The sequence below is a fragment of the Myxine glutinosa genome, chromosome 11 (genome assembly GCF_964187855.1).
Source record: "Myxine glutinosa chromosome 11, kmMyxGlut1.1, whole genome shotgun sequence".
Classification (NCBI taxonomy): Eukaryota; Metazoa; Chordata; class Myxini; order Myxiniformes; family Myxinidae; genus Myxine; species Myxine glutinosa.
In genome coordinates, this window is record NC_136271.1 from 27311952 (window position 1) to 27329003 (window position 17052).

General features: G+C 43.4%; 1 protein-coding gene and 1 non-coding gene across 5 annotated transcripts in view; both read left to right on the forward strand.

Moving 5' to 3' along the window:
• The first annotated feature begins 1778 nt into the window (after positions 1–1778).
• Positions 1779–17052, forward strand: part of LOC137436524 (lamina-associated polypeptide 2, isoforms beta/gamma) — a 66019-nt gene continuing 50745 nt past the window's right edge. The window contains exons 1-2 of one of the 4 annotated variants that reach the window (XM_068130391.2): positions 1779–1952; positions 5966–6068. In XM_068130391.2, the coding sequence (XP_067986492.2) occupies positions 1938–1952; positions 5966–6068 (118 nt within the window). In that variant the 5' untranslated portion in view covers positions 1779–1937. Of the gene's footprint in view, positions 1953–5965; positions 6069–17052 lie in introns of those variants that run through there. The other 3 variants (XM_068130389.2, XM_068130390.2, XM_068130392.2) reach the window with 3 other exon arrangements.
• Positions 2314–2385, forward strand: TRNAW-CCA (transfer RNA tryptophan (anticodon CCA)). The gene has a single exon. It is a non-coding gene; the product is annotated as a tRNA-Trp (tRNA).

The following is a 17052-nucleotide window of genomic DNA, read 5'->3' on the forward strand; positions in this document are numbered from 1 at the left end:
CTTTACCAAACTCCGCAAGCCGTTCGCTTTGGACCAAACCATTTCATGTAAATAGAGGGGGGGGGATATAATTTTAGATATAGATATAGTACGGGCATGCCCTAGTCTATCTATAATGCCAGTAATCTCTGTGTGTGTGTCTGTATGCGACCGCTGTTTCTCGACAACCACGGGTCCGATATACTTGAAACTTGCCAGGTATATTGCTGGGGACCCGAGGATGTGCCTTTTCAAGGTTTCATATTAATCGGACAAGTAGTTAGCGAGCTATGTCCAAAAAACGATTCAACCAATCAGAGAGCAGCGAGCTATCACGTGTGCCGAACGTGGCGAACAGACTCTGCCTCGGACGGCACATTTGAGAGCGTATTCATTTATTTCACGTTGGCAAACTATGTTGGCGTTAAACTATGTTTTACAACTAATTAAAACTAATTTGCGATTCATTCGCTTTCCTGCGCGTTTGTGCACGCTATGGCGATTTCTTTACCAAACTCCACAAGCCGTTCGCTTTGGACCAAACCATTTCATGTAAATAGAGGGGGGGGATTGTCACCGTACTCGCAAGCCGTTCGCTTTGGACCAAACCATTTCATGTAAATAGAGGGGGGGGGGGGGGGGATTGTCACCGTACTCGCAAGCCGTTCGCTTTGGACCAAACCATTTCATGTAAATAGAGGGGGGGGATTGTCACCGTACTCGCAAGCCGTTCGCTTTGGCTTTGCGAATGAACCAAACCATTTCATGTAAATAGAGGGGGGGGATATAATTTTAGATATATATATAGTACGGGCACGGGCATGCCCTAGTAACACTAAATGAAGAAATTTGGATGAATCCCGACATCTGTGAAGTAAGGTTTACTTACAGAAATGAGTGAAGATCTACTGTACTCTATATAACCTACAAATGTTGGAGTTAATAACATGGCCCTTTCTGCTGCTACCGTGGCATTTTTTGTAGCGAACTTTTGAAACTTGCTCCTGCTGTTTCATACGAAACTGAAAGGGAGAAGCTCAGGTTGTGCTCCTTTACCAAGCAGCTAGCTTGCGCTTGCCAAGCCAGCCATTCCTTAACGGTTTTGAATGGAGTGCTTGCTCGAATCCTAAAACCACTTGGCGATCTCTTCATAAGAAACTTGGTAAATGAGCACACACCCAATGTTCTTGAGACCCGCCCATAGAACGCCTGTAATCTATATACCCCAAAGAGGAATGACCCTTCCTGCCCCTCCCGGAGTCTGCGGGTGTACTACTACTAGTACTAGTCAGTCAAAAGCTTCGAAACCTTGATAGAGAAAGCGTTATTGTCTATTGACCAGGTACACAGCGAACACCTATCCTGTTGGTCTTCGTTTTTGGACACCAAACTTGCGGTGATATATCCCTGAATGCAGCGATAATCCATCCATCCATTGTTCACAATATGAATAAACAGCAGCATGTTCCAGGAAGAAAGGCATCCAATGATTACCGTACCTAATCAATGTTTCATTTTACCCATAGTTACTGTATTTGCATAGATTTTCCTCAATTGTTACGTATGCTGACATTATACTTCACTATTTACTACTTTATAGTTATCCTCACTTCCCCTCAGTAGCAGTGAAATTTTAGGCGGTGTATAAGAGAAAGATCGTCGATTAATTTTTGCATTTTTATGTACAATGCCTCGTTTTCTGTTTGGAATATCTGAGCGAAAAGGAACACACGAGTGGACTAAGGCTAAGGGTTGCGCACCAACAAAGTGAGCGAGTCTTTTGCAGGTCCTCCGCAAGAAAAAAAAAGCTTTTGACGAGGTGGGAGATCCAGGACCAGGGTGCACGGCGAGCCGCATGACAAGGACCGAGTCCTCTTCCGCTGTTCGCACGTTGGATTCCGCGTGCTGTCTTTCAGTTTTAGGGCCTTCGTCGAACGCTTTGTGCGAAAGAAGGGCTGATGTCTTTGACTTTGGTACGAACCTTTTATTTTATAACGGCTTCCTTGAGCTGGTTGATCACTCATTGAGTTGTGCATTCGCCTCAGAGGGGCCGAATGGCGGCGGTTCGCTTTGTGCTTTCTCCTTCTCCTGTGTAAACAACTGTGGTAAAAAAAAAAAAATTCGACCTCTTGTTTTTATTTATTTATTTGTTTAAAAAAATGTAAATCCGCCAACAATGGTTGCACTGCTCTCTTCAGCTTTATAAATGTTAAAAAGGGGAATGTTCATGTAATGTATTCTTAACGGTTGAGCCTGAGGCCGTTAGCTGACGACCCTCCGAACACTTGAGACATCCTGTGTAACCTTTCAACCCCCGCACGTCTTGCCATGTGGGGCCTCGTGGCGCAACGGTAGCGCGTCTGCCTCCAGATCAGAAGGTTGCGTGTTCAAATCACGTCGGGGTCATTCGGGGCTTTTATTTTCTTTTAAATGAACGGTTTGGAAACGTCACAATCGCTTGATGATCCGGACCCCCCCACGGGGGCTCCCTTGGTGCGACGAGTGTTTTACTTTTGGGAGGAAAACGTGTCGGAATCATGGAATGTGGGTCCATTTGTCGTTCCGCGCCACGCTTCGGCAGGTTCACTCCACGCCACCAGGGGGAGGTAAAACTATGCACCTGAGGCCGTCTGGACCAATCGACACCTTTTGGCATGTCTACATCTTCCGCTCACCTGGAACAGCGCTATGGGAAGTTATGGGATGGCGAGTCGTCGGTCCGTCAGTCTGGAAATACTTGAAACTTCTTCTTCTTCGAATATGCTGATGGGATTGTGACCAAACTCGGCTAAATTTATATTTGGTTTGTTGAAACAAGTTTGTTCACGGCGTTAAAAAAAATCGGGGTCTAAGGGGGTCTACCGAGGGTCAAAGTGGGTCCAGGTTTGAGCCCCAAAATAGGAGTTTGTTTACTTCTCTGAAACTACACACACGATTTCGATGAAACTTGATCCCGACCTTTTCATCACCAGTGATGCACCAGTTGATCACGGCATTAAATATATCGTGGTTTGGGGGGTGGTTGCGGGGGGTTTGACCCCCTAAAATAGTTATTTGCTCGCTTATCCACAACTACAGTTTTTATGAAACTTGATCACGACCTTCATCACCTTTGATGTACCAAAGTTTGTTCACGGTATTAGAAAAAAATATTGGAGTCTAAAGGAGGTCTATGAAGAGGGTGGGGGAAGGTGGCCCCCTAAAATATGTTGTTGTTTTTTTAAAGTCTTATGATTATGTTGGTATGATTCTCCATGCTACCCTGTTTCCTAGCAACCATTGGAATTGGTTTAAGATACCGTGATACTGTTTAAAATACCTTTAGTCGATGTAGTATACTGCTTTATTCTACCAGGTGAGTGAGCGCCCAGAGGATTATTATTATTATTATTATTATTTTGTATACAAGATCGAGGCTCGTGGAAGAGCTAACATTAATCACAAAAAAACAACAACAAAAACAAACGGACAGACAAAACATACAATAAAGGGAGCGGGAGACAAGTTGGGGAGAGAGAGGGAAGCACACAAGTACAACAGCAGAGCACAGGGACATCGGGAGATCTGTGGGAGCGAGAGGGCTTGGGGGGAGGCGGCATGGGAAGGGGGGGGGGGGGGTGGTGGGAGAGGTAAAAAAAAAAACACATGGACACTGCTAGGACTTCCAGGAAAGAACTTGTTCTTTCAGAAAAGTGGATCTGGGGTGAATTAACAGGGGAAGAAAAGACCAAGGTTTTGGATGGGGGAAGATAAGAGATGGTGGTGAACAGCTGTTTTAAAGACCTGGAGGGAGGAGTGGTATTGAAGAGAGTGAGGGAGTTTGTTCCAGAGGCGGGAGAAAAGAGGAATGCAGGAGTGAAGGTGAGCAGCGAGGCTTGATTTTGTCAATTTCACCAGAAGAGGGTTGCTGGCAGATCTTGTGCGTCCTGCAGGAATATTTGGGGGACAGAGCACAGATAGAGCTGGGGGACCTCGGCCGGATACGAGTCGGTAGAAGACAGAAAGACCACCTACCTGCCTGTGGTGAGTGAGTGAAAGGCCCTCACAATCAGCCTCATCGTGGGAGATTCCAATGATTCTGAATACGGAATGATTTGGACTGCTCATCCATTTTCTTCTTGCACGTACTTACCTTGAGAGCCTGGTGTTAGCTTAGCGGTTAGGGTCCCGGCTTGGGATCCTAGGATCGAATCCCGGTCGATCGCTGAATTAACACCAGGTGGGTTGACTCAGCCTGTCATCCTTCTGAGGTCGGCAAATTGAGTACCAGTTCACTGGTAATTCCCTGTGTGTCGCAAGAGGCGACTAACAGAGTTAGCGGCAGGAAGAGCATCCGGCCATAAAACATTGCTTCAAAAAGGGAACCACGGTGCCCAAAAAAGGCCAACCCCTGCTCTGCAGTGAAAATGGCCTCTAAAGTGGGTCAATATACTTACTTTGAGTACTACTACTACTACTACTACCACCACCACCACCACCACCACCACCACCACCACCACCACCACCACCCACCCCCCCCCCCCCCCCAATGATTCCCACCATTTGAGGTCAAACCACCTGGCTAGACCGTACGTTCCACTGAAGGTGGCAGGAATTTGGAATTTCTTCGGGATGCCGGTGTTAGCTCGCTAACTCTTCGATAAGTACACCATGGGATAGTTAACATCTACGGACGAATGCTAGCACATTGGACACCCAGCTTAGCATCCTTTTGAGTACCTAGGAGCAGCTTTGTGATCACAATCCCTTCCCGAGAAACACCAATCCAACACTTTGTAGTTGGCTTGGTATGGAACCCCGTCCAGACAGTTCAAAGTTAAGTACACACTCTACTTCTTCACTATATTGTCTCACTTCGTCATGCAGCTATATCGGCAACTGAAATGTCTTATTGTGAACCGGCCAACTGGGTGACATCATCTCTGAAGTCTGCAGTGCTGCTGGATGATTCTCCCAGCGTTAGCTTTGAGGGTAACCATGCAATGACAGGTTTTAGTCGAAATGTGCATCTGTGAATAAACCCCATGGTCACCTCGAAGAAGAACACGTTGCCAACTGATCACTGCTGCTTATTCATTTGCTGAGCAAGCGCTGTGCAGGACGTTCCCTGGTAAATTTGTGTTCCATGTGATTGCCATTCTTGCAGAAGTTGCATTAGAAATGGAAACTTCCTTTGGTTCTCAAACAAATTTCTGGTGTTTTGAATTTCCTTACAGTGAGACACTATCTTTTTCCCAAAGCATAATCTTGTCCAAATGAAAGGCTTCATCGTTTTAGGTTCCTGTGTCATTGATTGAATTTTGTTTTTTTAAACTTATTTTGTTTTCTTAGATTTTCTACCCTCGTTAAGTCCTCCCCCCTGACCCCACCCCCGTGACCCCACCCCAATCCCTACTCCTTCTAACTTTCTCATTTTCCCTCCTGAGAGTTCCCTTCTACATCCACTTTGTCCATCCCATTCCCTCATCCATTGTTTGTCCGCTTCCCTCTATCTTGGCTTTCAACTCTGCTGTTGGTGTTCGCCCTTCTCTCTATTGTTTATCTGCTGTTGTGTCCTTATCTGTTCAGTGTACTCATACAGTACTAAAAACGAAAAAAGCAACAAACTAGGACCACAATTTGATACAACCAGCAAGGAAATCTACATGCAGGATGGGAGGAGAAATGGTAACAAGCAAGTAAGATGGTTGTGTTAATGGATAATGGGGATAGAAAAAGATCACAGGAAGGGATGGTGGATAACATGACGTGAAATGACATGAGATGGTGGTGCATCCAATGCTTGAAGCCGTGCAAGTGCGAGTGACTCGACTCAGGAACGTGGTTCCGCAAAACAGTAGAAAAGAGAAACATCCAAGTGGAGTTGGGTTGTTAGCCTAGATTTTGGGAGTAGAAGATCGTGTCCATCCTGGGTTCATAGTATGTTTTGCAAGGTCTTGCATTTCTTCGGTGTGTTCATGAGCCATTGTGTATTTTTTGAAAGCAGGATCCTGAAGGTGATTGTGTGCAAAATGACATCGCGCAGCTGAGTGACTCCGAGCTGGTGGAACGCTTACGAGATTATGGTGCTGATCCCGGGCCTATTGTCGGTGTGTTCAAGTGGGAGGTAGCTGTATGATGGATGTGTGCTTGAGTGTCCTAATGGCAAGCAGACTGTTTAAACCAGTTAGCTTTGTGAGGAGATGCTTCTTCGTGAAGCAATTGCTGTGAAGCCAACGGTATCGTATTACAACAAATATTACAGTTCTACTTGCATGTTTGCTGCTTTTATACTGTGTTGTTGTATATATGGGAGAGTATTTGATAATCTTCCAATGGTTAGGTTGAGTTGAAATGTTTTTCATGAATATATACATATATATATATGTATGTATGTACACACACACACACACACACACACACACACACACACACACACACACACACACACACACACACACACACACACACACACACACACACTACAGTCACGTGAAAAAGTAAGTACACCCCATGTAAAGTTTTGACTTTTTCAACATATTTCAACATACAGCTATTTGATCTTCATTTCAACAATATTGATAGATAAAGGTGATATAATATAACAAATATCATGAAACATTTACATTTTGTCGTCCATTGTATAATTTAAATAAACGTAAATGCAAATTTCGCATGTGGAAAAAGTAAGTACGCCCTTGGCTCTAATAGGTGGTATTGCCCCCTTTGGCAGAAACAACCTCAAGTAGGCGTTTCTCATAACTGTCTTCCAGTCTCTGACATCGACTGGGAGAAATTTTTTCCTACTCCTCCATGCAGAATTCTTTCAGCTGTGCGATGTTTGAGGGGTTTCTTGCACGCACAGCTCTTTTCAAATCCCCCCACAACATCTCGATGGGATTTAGATCCGGGCTTTGACTTGGCCATTCCAGAACCCTCCATTTCTTTCTTTTCAGCCATTCCTTGGTGGATTTACTTGTATGTTTCGGATCATTTTCATGTTGCAAGGTCCACCTTCGGTTGAGCTTCAACTTTCTGACAGATGGCCTCACATTATCCTCAAGCACCCTCTGGTACAATGAAGAATTAATAGTGGATTCTATGATGGTGAGCTGCCCAGGCCCTGATGCAGCCAAGCTGTCCCAAACCATGATATTTCCACCACCATGCTTTACAGTTGGTATCAGGTTCTTGTGGTCAAATTCTGTCTTTGGTTTTCACCAAACATGTCTCCTGGTACTGTGGCCAAATAGCTCTACCTTTGACTCATCTGTCCAGAGCACATTGTTCCAGAAGTGCTGTTCTTTTTCTTTGCCTCGGTATTCCTTGGCAAACTTTAGTCTTGCCCTGATGTTCTTTCTGGACAGCAAAGGTTTCCTCCTGGCACACCTCCCATGTAGATCAAATTTGTGCAGCCTCTTTCTAATGGTAGACTCGTGCACTTTGACATCAACAGTGGCAAGAGCTACCTGTAGGTCCCGTGATGACATTCTGGGGTTCTTAGAGACTTCTTTCAGCATCTTGCGGTCTGCTCTCGGGCTGAACTTGCTGGGGCGGCCTGGCCTGAACAAGTTGGCAGTTGTTTAGAATGTTCTCCACTTGTAGATGATCTTCCGGACAGTCGAATGATTGATTTCAAATTGTTTGGAGATCTATTTTAATCCCTTCCCAGACTCGTAGGCATCTATAACCTTCTTTCTGAAGGCCTCAGAGAGCTCTTTTGATCTAGGCATGGTGACGCCGCACACTTCAACAACAAAGAGCAAACCAAACTAAATGTCTGAGGTTTAAATAAGACAGGTTCCTCCAAGATCCTCTCCAACGATGTTCTAATTATTTGCACCTGAGCTGGTGCACCTGATTCTAATTTTAGGTATTTGAAGTAGTGATAAATGTAGGGGTGTACTTACTTTTTCCACATGCGAAATTTGCATTTTTGTTTATTTACATTATACAATGGACTACAAAATGTAAATGTTTCATGATATTTGTTATATTATAATCACCTTTATCAATCAATATTGTTGAAATGAAGATCAAATAGCTGTATGTTGAAATATGTTGAAAAAGTCAAAACTTTACAAGGGGTGTATTTACTGTTTCACGTGACTGTATGTCACCTTTATCTATCAATATTATTATTTTTATTTTTTTTTGTATGCAAGATCGAGGCTCGTGAAAGAGCGAATATTAATCACACAAAAAGTGAAACCGACACATAAAACACAAAAAACAAGGGGAGCGGTAGACAAGATGGGGAGACAGGGGGAAGGACACAAACACAACATTTGAGAGCAGGGACATTGGGAGAAATGTGGGAGGGGGAGGGCTTGGGGGGAGGTGGGAGAGGTATAAAACATATGAACACTGCAAGGACTTCCAGGAAAGAAGTTGGAATTTCCCCCAAAAAAGTGTATCTGGGGTGAATTAGCGGGGGTAGAAAAGATCAAGGTTTTTGGATGGGGGAAGATAAGAGATGGTGGTGAACAGCTGTTTTAAAGACCTGGAGGGAGGAGTGGGATTGAAGGGAGTGGGGGAGCTTGTTCCAGAGGCAGGAGAAAAGGGGAATGAAAGAGTGAAGGTGAGCAGAGAGCTCTAGATTTTGGCAGTTTAACCATAAGAGGGTTGCAGGCAGATCTTGTGTGACCTGAAGGAATATTGGGGGGACAGAGCACAGAGAGAGCTGGGGGAGCAAGGCCGGAGAGGAGTCGGTAGAAGACAGAAAGACCTCCAACCTGCCTGCGGTGAGTGAGTGAAAGGCCCTCGGAGTTAACTTCGTCGCAGGAGATTCCAATGATTCTGAAAGCTTTGGTTTCAACAGCGTGAAGACGAGCTAGGTGTGAGGCAGGAGCACTAGCCCAGTGGGGGGGAACAGTATTCCATTGAGCTGCGGATGAAAGCCTTGCATGTGGTGAGGCGCTCAGGTTTGCCAAGGAAGGACTTCGCACGACGGAGGATGCCCAGTTGGCGACTGGCTTTGGAGGCCAGCTTGGAAATGTGGTTTTCCCAGGAAAGATCATGGCAGGTAGTGAGGCCCAAAAGCTTTTTTCCATGGATACCATAGGAGGAGAGTTTGGTGATCATAGCTGGGTGCCAGACCGTTATCGAAGGCACGTGATATGTCAAGTGAGACAGCTCTGATTTCCTGTTTGGCATTGAGGACCTCCATCCATTGTTGACACAGCAGAAGCAACATGTCCAGAGTGGAATGACCTCGTCTGAATCCAAATTGATGATCAGAGATCAAGCCATTGGAGAAGAGGAAGGATTTGATATCCGAAGCAATGATGGATTCCATGACTTTGCTGATAATTGGAAGCAGGCTGATTGGTCTGTAGTTGCAAGGATCTGTTTTTGCACATTTTTTGTGGAAAGTGATAATGTTTGTTGATTTCCAAGATGCTGGCAGATGACCTTGAGCAAAAGAGAGGGTGAAGAGAACAGAGAGAGGTTGAGATAGAGCGGCAGAGCAGGATTTTAGGACCCGTGGGCTGATGCCGTCTGGTCCAGTTGCAGAATCAGAGTCGAGGTTTGACAAGAACTTCTCCAACTTGTCAGGAGAGAAGGACACAGAGTCCAGGAGCAGTTGAGTTCGACTGGGAAAGGTGGGAACAGAGAGAGATGGGTTTGGGACACAAGATTTTGAGGCAAACGCAGAGTTAAGGCATTCAGCTTTGTCACGTGCGGTGTCAACTGTGTAGCCATTTGAGGTAAGGGAGGGGATGGACGGGGAACAAACACCAGAAACGGATTTGACCAGACGCCACCAGGATTTGGAGGAAGGAGACAGGTTTGAGAGTTCAATCTTGAGTATGGAGAGATAGTGCTTCCTGGCACTCCTGAGGGTAGACACACACTTGGTCCGAGCTTGGTGGAAGGAACTGCGATTGCCTTCAGTTGGATTTGCCTTCCAAGAGGCAAAGGCAAGTTGGTTCAGGGCAACTGCCTCACCACAATATTCAGTGTACCATGGACGGGAGGAAGGGTAAGACAACTGAAGACGAGATGGGATAAATCTGTGCATGAGAGAGCAGTTTGCTTTGGAGGAATTCCCAGGAAGAATTGATGTCAGAGGCAGTCGAGATGGGAGACCAGTCCAGGTGATTGATGGCTGCTTGCAGCCCGTGCCAGTCGGCCTGAGTGAAATGCCAGAATCGTCGGCGCTGAGGAGTCTCTCTGAGAATGGCCAGAGAGATGTCCACTTTAACAAGCACATGATCAGAAGAACCGATTGGAGCAGAAGAAGAGCAGCAGACATTTGCAGGGAAGTTAATGATAACCACGTCCAGAAGAGAAGATACTCCATTGACTGAGATCCGTGTCGGGAAATTGACAGATTGTGTCAGTCCCAATGACTCGCAGAAGTCCTTTGCTGAGGTGCCATAGCTGGTGAGAGATGAACCCACACCCAGCCAGCTGGCATGATGACAGTTGAAGTCGCCACATATGAGGAAGAGAGAGTTTGGATGAGTTGATAGAAGTTGGTCCATGTTGTCCGACGGCGAAATGTAAATGGAGTCATCACTGTTTGGAGGACGGTACAGAACACATATGAACAAAAGGTGGGAGCGGAGAGGAAGCCATAGCCAGAGGTACTCCTGGGGGTGAGGTGGAGAGAGGGCAGTGCAAGGAGAATGAGGAAGAGAGTTTTTGATAAAGATAGCCACCCCACCACCAGGACGAGGCTCAGGTCTATCTTACCGGAGGAGGGAGTAACCAGGAAGAGATATTAAGGAATCAGAGACATCTTGAAGGAGGAAAGTTTCTGTTTTGCAGATCAAGTCTGGATTGTCAGAAGCAACCTGAATGGAGAGATCAATCGGATTTGAGCGAAGGCCCTGGATGTTTGAGGTCCATACCATTAATGAGGAGAGAGGGGGAGCATTGGGTGCAGGACAGGGGAGGGGAGGGGTAGGGTCAGATGAAGGATGAGAGGGGGAGGTAGCAAGAGCAGTTGATTGTGTGTCAGAGATTACAGAAGAGTTACAAGAAAGGGAAGGATGAGGACGGCGAAAGGTTTGATGGTGATGGGATGAGGCACAGTGAGGGGTTGTTTGAGGGGGGGTGGGGGGTGGGGGGGGCAGAGGAAAGTAGAATGTTGGGGAGGTGGAGGTATGAGATAGAAGGGAGACGAAGTGGGGAGGAGGCAGCTTTGAGAAGGAGGTGGGAGGAGGGAGAATTTGGGAGGGATGGTTGGGGGGGAGATTTGAAGGGGACTGGTTGGGGGGGCATTTTGAATGGGAGGGGCAAGGGGGGGAGTTTAGGAGGGGAAGGGCAAGGGCAAGGGGGGAGTTTAGGAGGGAGGGGCAAGGGGGGAGTTTAGGAGGGGAGGGGCAAGGGGGGGAGTTTAGGAGGGGAGGGGCAAGGGGGAGTTTAGGAGGGGAGGGGCAAGGGGGTACTTTAGGAGGGAAGGGGCAAGGGGGGAGTTTAGGAGGGAGGGGCAAGGGGGGAGTTTAGGAGGGGAGGGGCAAGGGGGGAGATTTGGAGGGGAGGGGCAAGGGGGGAGTTTAGAAAGTGGATGATTAATGAAAGATGAACATTTATAACAAATTGGGTTTGTTGTGATTTTCAAGTTAGCGATCCGTTTAAGAACGATGGAGGAGGGGTGGAATGAATGAGAATTTAGAGCAGGTAGTGAGAAAGAATTATAAGATATTGAATATTTTTTTGTAATGGAATGAGTTGAAGAGGAAATTGAAAGGAGCCTTTTAAATAGGAAGAAAAACAGCGTGTTGTAATAAACCACTGAATAAAACACTCCAGGGGAAAGTTTAAACATATTTAAACAGAACCGTGAAGAACAATCTTATATTCACAAAAATACCAATGGGGAGAGGGAGCCGAGAGGGACAACCACGAGTCACTTGAACAGGGCAAAAGGTGGAAGGCAAGTGGATAATGGGGGCGGGGCGGGACAGCGCACGTGGGCAGAGGCAAAAGCACACGCTGGGACAAAAGCACACGAGGAGAAAGGGAAATAATTTTTTTGTTTGTTTGTTTTTGGCGGGGGGGGGGGGGGGGGGTGGGGTGGGGGGAGGTGGGGGTTACAACATCAGACAAAAATGTTGCATGTGTTGAAATGAAGATCAAATAGCTGTATGTTGAAATATGTTGAAAAAGTCAAAAACTTTACATGGGGTGTACTTACTTTTTCACGTGACTGTGAAATATATATATATATATATGTATGTATGTATGTAATATGTATGTATGTATATTCTGTGTCGGTGAAATAAAAAATAAAGATAAAGGTGAGAAATACACCGTTTTAAAAGAAACACGATCAATGTTCCGGGTATCATCCTTTGCCAAAAAAACGAAGGAACCAAAACATCTGATGCAATGTATAGTGAATAGATTATGTAATTATAAACAGGTGCATGAATATTTAATCAAGTGTTGGAATAAGAAAAGTCTGGAATGTAACATTAATTCCTCGAGGGTGTGTAGTACCAAGCTGAAAGATGATTTTCTCCTTCCTCAAAGCGCTTTCAATCCAAATCACTGGAGCACGCCTCAACAACACACACCTGGAAATTTTCCTTGGCATGATTAGCAAGGTCAAAATGTGCTGCTAATGGCAGACCCGTTCTGTTTAAACTTATAGATCTTCAATCTCCGGCCGCTCTGTCAGGCAAACGTTGTTTGATTTCACCAATGTAGACCAGGTAGGTTGCAACGTGTGATCATTGTAATCTGCTCTACATTAGTGAAACCAAAATGACAATTATGTGATTTTAACCTGCTATGTAACGTGTGTGTGTGTGTGTGTGTGTGTGTGTGTGTGTGTGTGTGTGTGTGTGTGTGTGTGTGTGTGTGTGTGTGTGTGCGTGCGTGCGTGCGTGCGTGCGTGCGTGCGTGCGTGCGTGCGTGCGCGCGCACAGTAACGTGAAAAAGTAAGTACACCCCATGTAAAGTTTTGACTTTTTCAACATATTTCAACATACAGCTATTTGATCTTCATTTCAACAATATTGATAGATAAAGGTGATATAATATAACAAATATCATGAAACATTTACATTTTGTAGTCCATTGTATAATTTAAATAAACATAAATGCAAATTTCGCATGTGGAAAAAGTAAATACACCCTTGGCTCTAATAGGTGGTATTGCCCCCTTTGGCAAAACAACCTCAAGTAGGCGTTTCTTATAACTGTCTACCAGTCTCTGACATCGACTGGGAGAAATTTTTGCCCACTCCTCCATGCAGAATTCTTTCAGCTGTGAGATGTTTGAGTGGTTTCTTGCATGCACAGCTCGTTTCAAATCCCCCCACAACATCTCGATGGGATTTAGATCCGGGCTTTGACTTGGGCATTCCCGAACCCTCCATTTCTTTCTTTTCAGCCATACCTTGGTGGATTTACTGGTACGTTTAGGGTCATTGTCATGCTGCAAGGTCCACCTTCGGTTGAGCTTCAACTTTCCGACAGATGGCCTCACATTATCCTCAAGCACCCTCTGGTACAATGAAGAATTCATAGTGGATTCTATGATGATTGGCTGCCCAGGCCCTGATGCAGCAAAGCTGCCCCAAACCATAATATTTCCACCACCATGCTTTACAGTTTGTATCAGGTTCTTGTGTTCAAATGCTGTCGTAGGTTTTCGCAAAACATGGTTTCTGGTACTGTGGCCAAATAGCTCTACCTTTGACTCGTCTGTCCAGAGCACATTGTTCCAGAAGTGCTGGTCTTTGCCTCAGTGTTCATTGGCAAACTTTAGTCTTGCCCTGATGTTCTTTCTGGACAGCAAAGGTTTCCTCCTGGCACATCCCATGTAGATCAAATTTGTGCAGCCTCTTTCTAATGGTAGACTCGTGCACTTTGAAATCAACAGTGGCAAGAGCTACCTGTAGGTCCCGTGATGACATTCTGGGGTTCTTAGAGACTTCTTTTGGCATCTTGTGGTCTGCTCTCGGGCTGAACTTGCTGGGGCGGTATGGCCTGAACAAGTTGGCAGTTGTTTGGAATCTTCTCCACTTGTAGATGATCTTCCGGACAGTCAAATGATTTATTTCAAATTGTTTGGAGATCTTTTTAAATCCCTTCCCAGACTCGTAGGCATCTATAACCTTCTCTCTGAAGGCCTCAGAGAGCTCTTTTGATCTAGGCATGGTGACGCCGCACACTTCAACAACAAAGAGCAAACCAAACTAAATGTCTGAGGTTTAAATAAGACAGGTTCCTCCAAGATCCTCTCTCATGATGTTCTAATCATTTGACCCTGAGCTGGTGCACCTGATTCTAATTTTAGGTATTTGAAGTAGTGATAAATGTAGGGGTGTACTTACCTTTTCCACATGCGAAATTTGCATTTATGTTTATTTAAATTATACAACAATGGACTACAAAATGTAAATGTTTCATGATATTTGTTATATTATATCACCTTTATCTATCAATATTGTTGAAATGAAGATAAAATAGCTGTATGTTGAAATATGTTGAAAAAGTCAAAACTTTACATGGGGTGTAAACTTTTTCACGTGACTATATATATATATATATATATATATATATATATATATATATATATATATATATTATATATATATATATATATATATATATATATATATATATATATATATATATATATATATATATATATATATATATATATATGTGTGTTTATATATATATATATGTGTGTTTATATATATATATATGTGTGTTTATATATATATATATGTGTGTTTATATATATATATATATATGTGTGTTTATATATATATATATATATATATGTGTTTATATATATATATATATATATATGTGTGTTTATATATATATATATGTGTTTATATATATATATATATATATATATATATATATATATATATATATATATATGTGTGTGTTTTTATATATATATATATATATATGTGTGTTTTTATATATATATATATATATGTGTGTGTTTTTATATATATATATATATATATATGTGTGTTTATATATATATGTGTGTTTATATATATATATATGTGTGTTTATATATATATATATGTGTGTTTATATATATATATATATATATGTGTGTTTATATATATATGTGTGTTTATATATATATGTGTGTTTATATATATATATATGTGTGTTTATATATATATATATATATATGTGTGTTTATATATATATATATATATATATGTGTGTTTATATTATATATATATTTGTGTTTATATATATATATGTGTGTTTATATATACTAGGGCATGCCCGTACTATATCTATGTCTAAAATTATATCCCCCCCCTCTATTTACATGAAATGGTTTGGTCCAAAGCGAACGGCTTGCGAGTACGGTGACAATCCCCCCCCCCCTCTATTTACATGAAATGGTTTGGTCCAAAGCGAACGGCTTCGGAGTTTGGTAAAGAAATCGCCATAGCGTGCCCAAACGCGCAGGAAAGCGAAAGAATCGCAAATTTAAGGAAATGCCCGTACTTCCGTAAGGAAGAGAAAGAAATGAAAAGGAAAAACATTCCAAACCGCGAGGAAAACAACACGGCACGTCGACACAACAACGTGTCCTGTGATTGGCCGTACGTCGCTGCCAGTAGCTGCCCCCCCAAAAAAGCTTTCACCGTCCGGCGACTGAATTTAAGGGGAAAAATAAAACGCTCTTCGCTTAAAACAACGCCCTTCGCTCTGACTGAATTGGGACAATGTTTTTATGTTTTTAATTGAATTACTATCCGTAATGGCGCACGCTCTCACGGGAGCTCCGGAAGGTCGTATATCGCAGTTACGATGAATCGCAAATTAGTTTTTATTAGTTTTAAAACATAGTTTAACGCCAACATAGCGCCAACATAGTTTGCAAACGTGAAATAAATGAATACGCTCTCAAATGTGCCGTCCGAGGCAGAGTCTGTTCGCCACGTTCGGCACACGTGATAGCTCGCTGCTCTCTGATTGGTTGAATCGTTTTTTGGACATAGCTCGGTAACTGCTTGTCCGATTAATTTCAAACCTTGAAAAGGCACATCCTCGGGTCCCCAGCAATATACCTGGCAAGTTTCAAGTATATCGGACCGGTAGTTGTCGAGAAACAGCGGTCACAGACAAACATACATACAAACATACAAACATACAAACATACAAACATACACACAGAGATTGCTGGAATTATAGATACTAGGGCATTGCCCGTACTATATCTATATCTAAAATTATATCCCCCCCCTCTATTTACATGAAATGGTTTGGTCCAAAGCGAACGGCTTCCGGAGTTTGGTAAAGAAATCGTCATCGCGTGCACAAACGCGCAGGAAAGCGAATGAATCGCAAATTCGTTTTTATTAGTTTTAAAACATAGTTTAACGCCAACATAGTTTGCAAACGTGAAATAAATGAATACGCTCTCAAATGTGCCATCCGAGGCAGAGTGTGTCCGCCACGTTCGGCACACGCGATAGTTCGCTGCTCTCTGATTGGTTGAATCGTTTTTTGGACATAGCTCGGTAAGTAATTGTCCGATTAATATGAAACCTTGAAAAGGCACATCCTCGGGTCCCCAGCAATATACCTGGCAAGTTAAAAGTATATCGGACCCGTGGTTGTCGAGAAACAGCGGTCACAGACAAACAAACGTACAGAGATTACTGGAATTATAGATATATATATATATATATATATATATATATATATATATATATATATATATATATATATATATATATATATATATACAGTAGTGACCCCTAATTCCGAACGCCCCTCATCTCGAACTACTCTAATTCCGAACCGTAAATTCGAGAAAATTTTGTCCCTAATTCCGAATGTATTTCTATAACCGAACCGCCAACATAGCGTTAGCGTCGTTCATATTTCCCGCCGCGAGCGTCGAGATTTTGAAGGCTTTGAAGAACCTATTGTGCCTGCTATTGTAGCATTGGGTCAGTCCATGGGCTTGGAGGTGAGTGAAGAGGATGTGGAGGAGTTAGTGGAGGATCACAACAAGGAACTCACCACAGAAGAACTTCAGCACCTCCACAAGATGCAGCAAGAAGAAGTGGCAGTGGAAATTTATTCAGAGGAGGAAGAGGGAGCTAGTGGTAACATTTCCAGTGCTGAAATTAA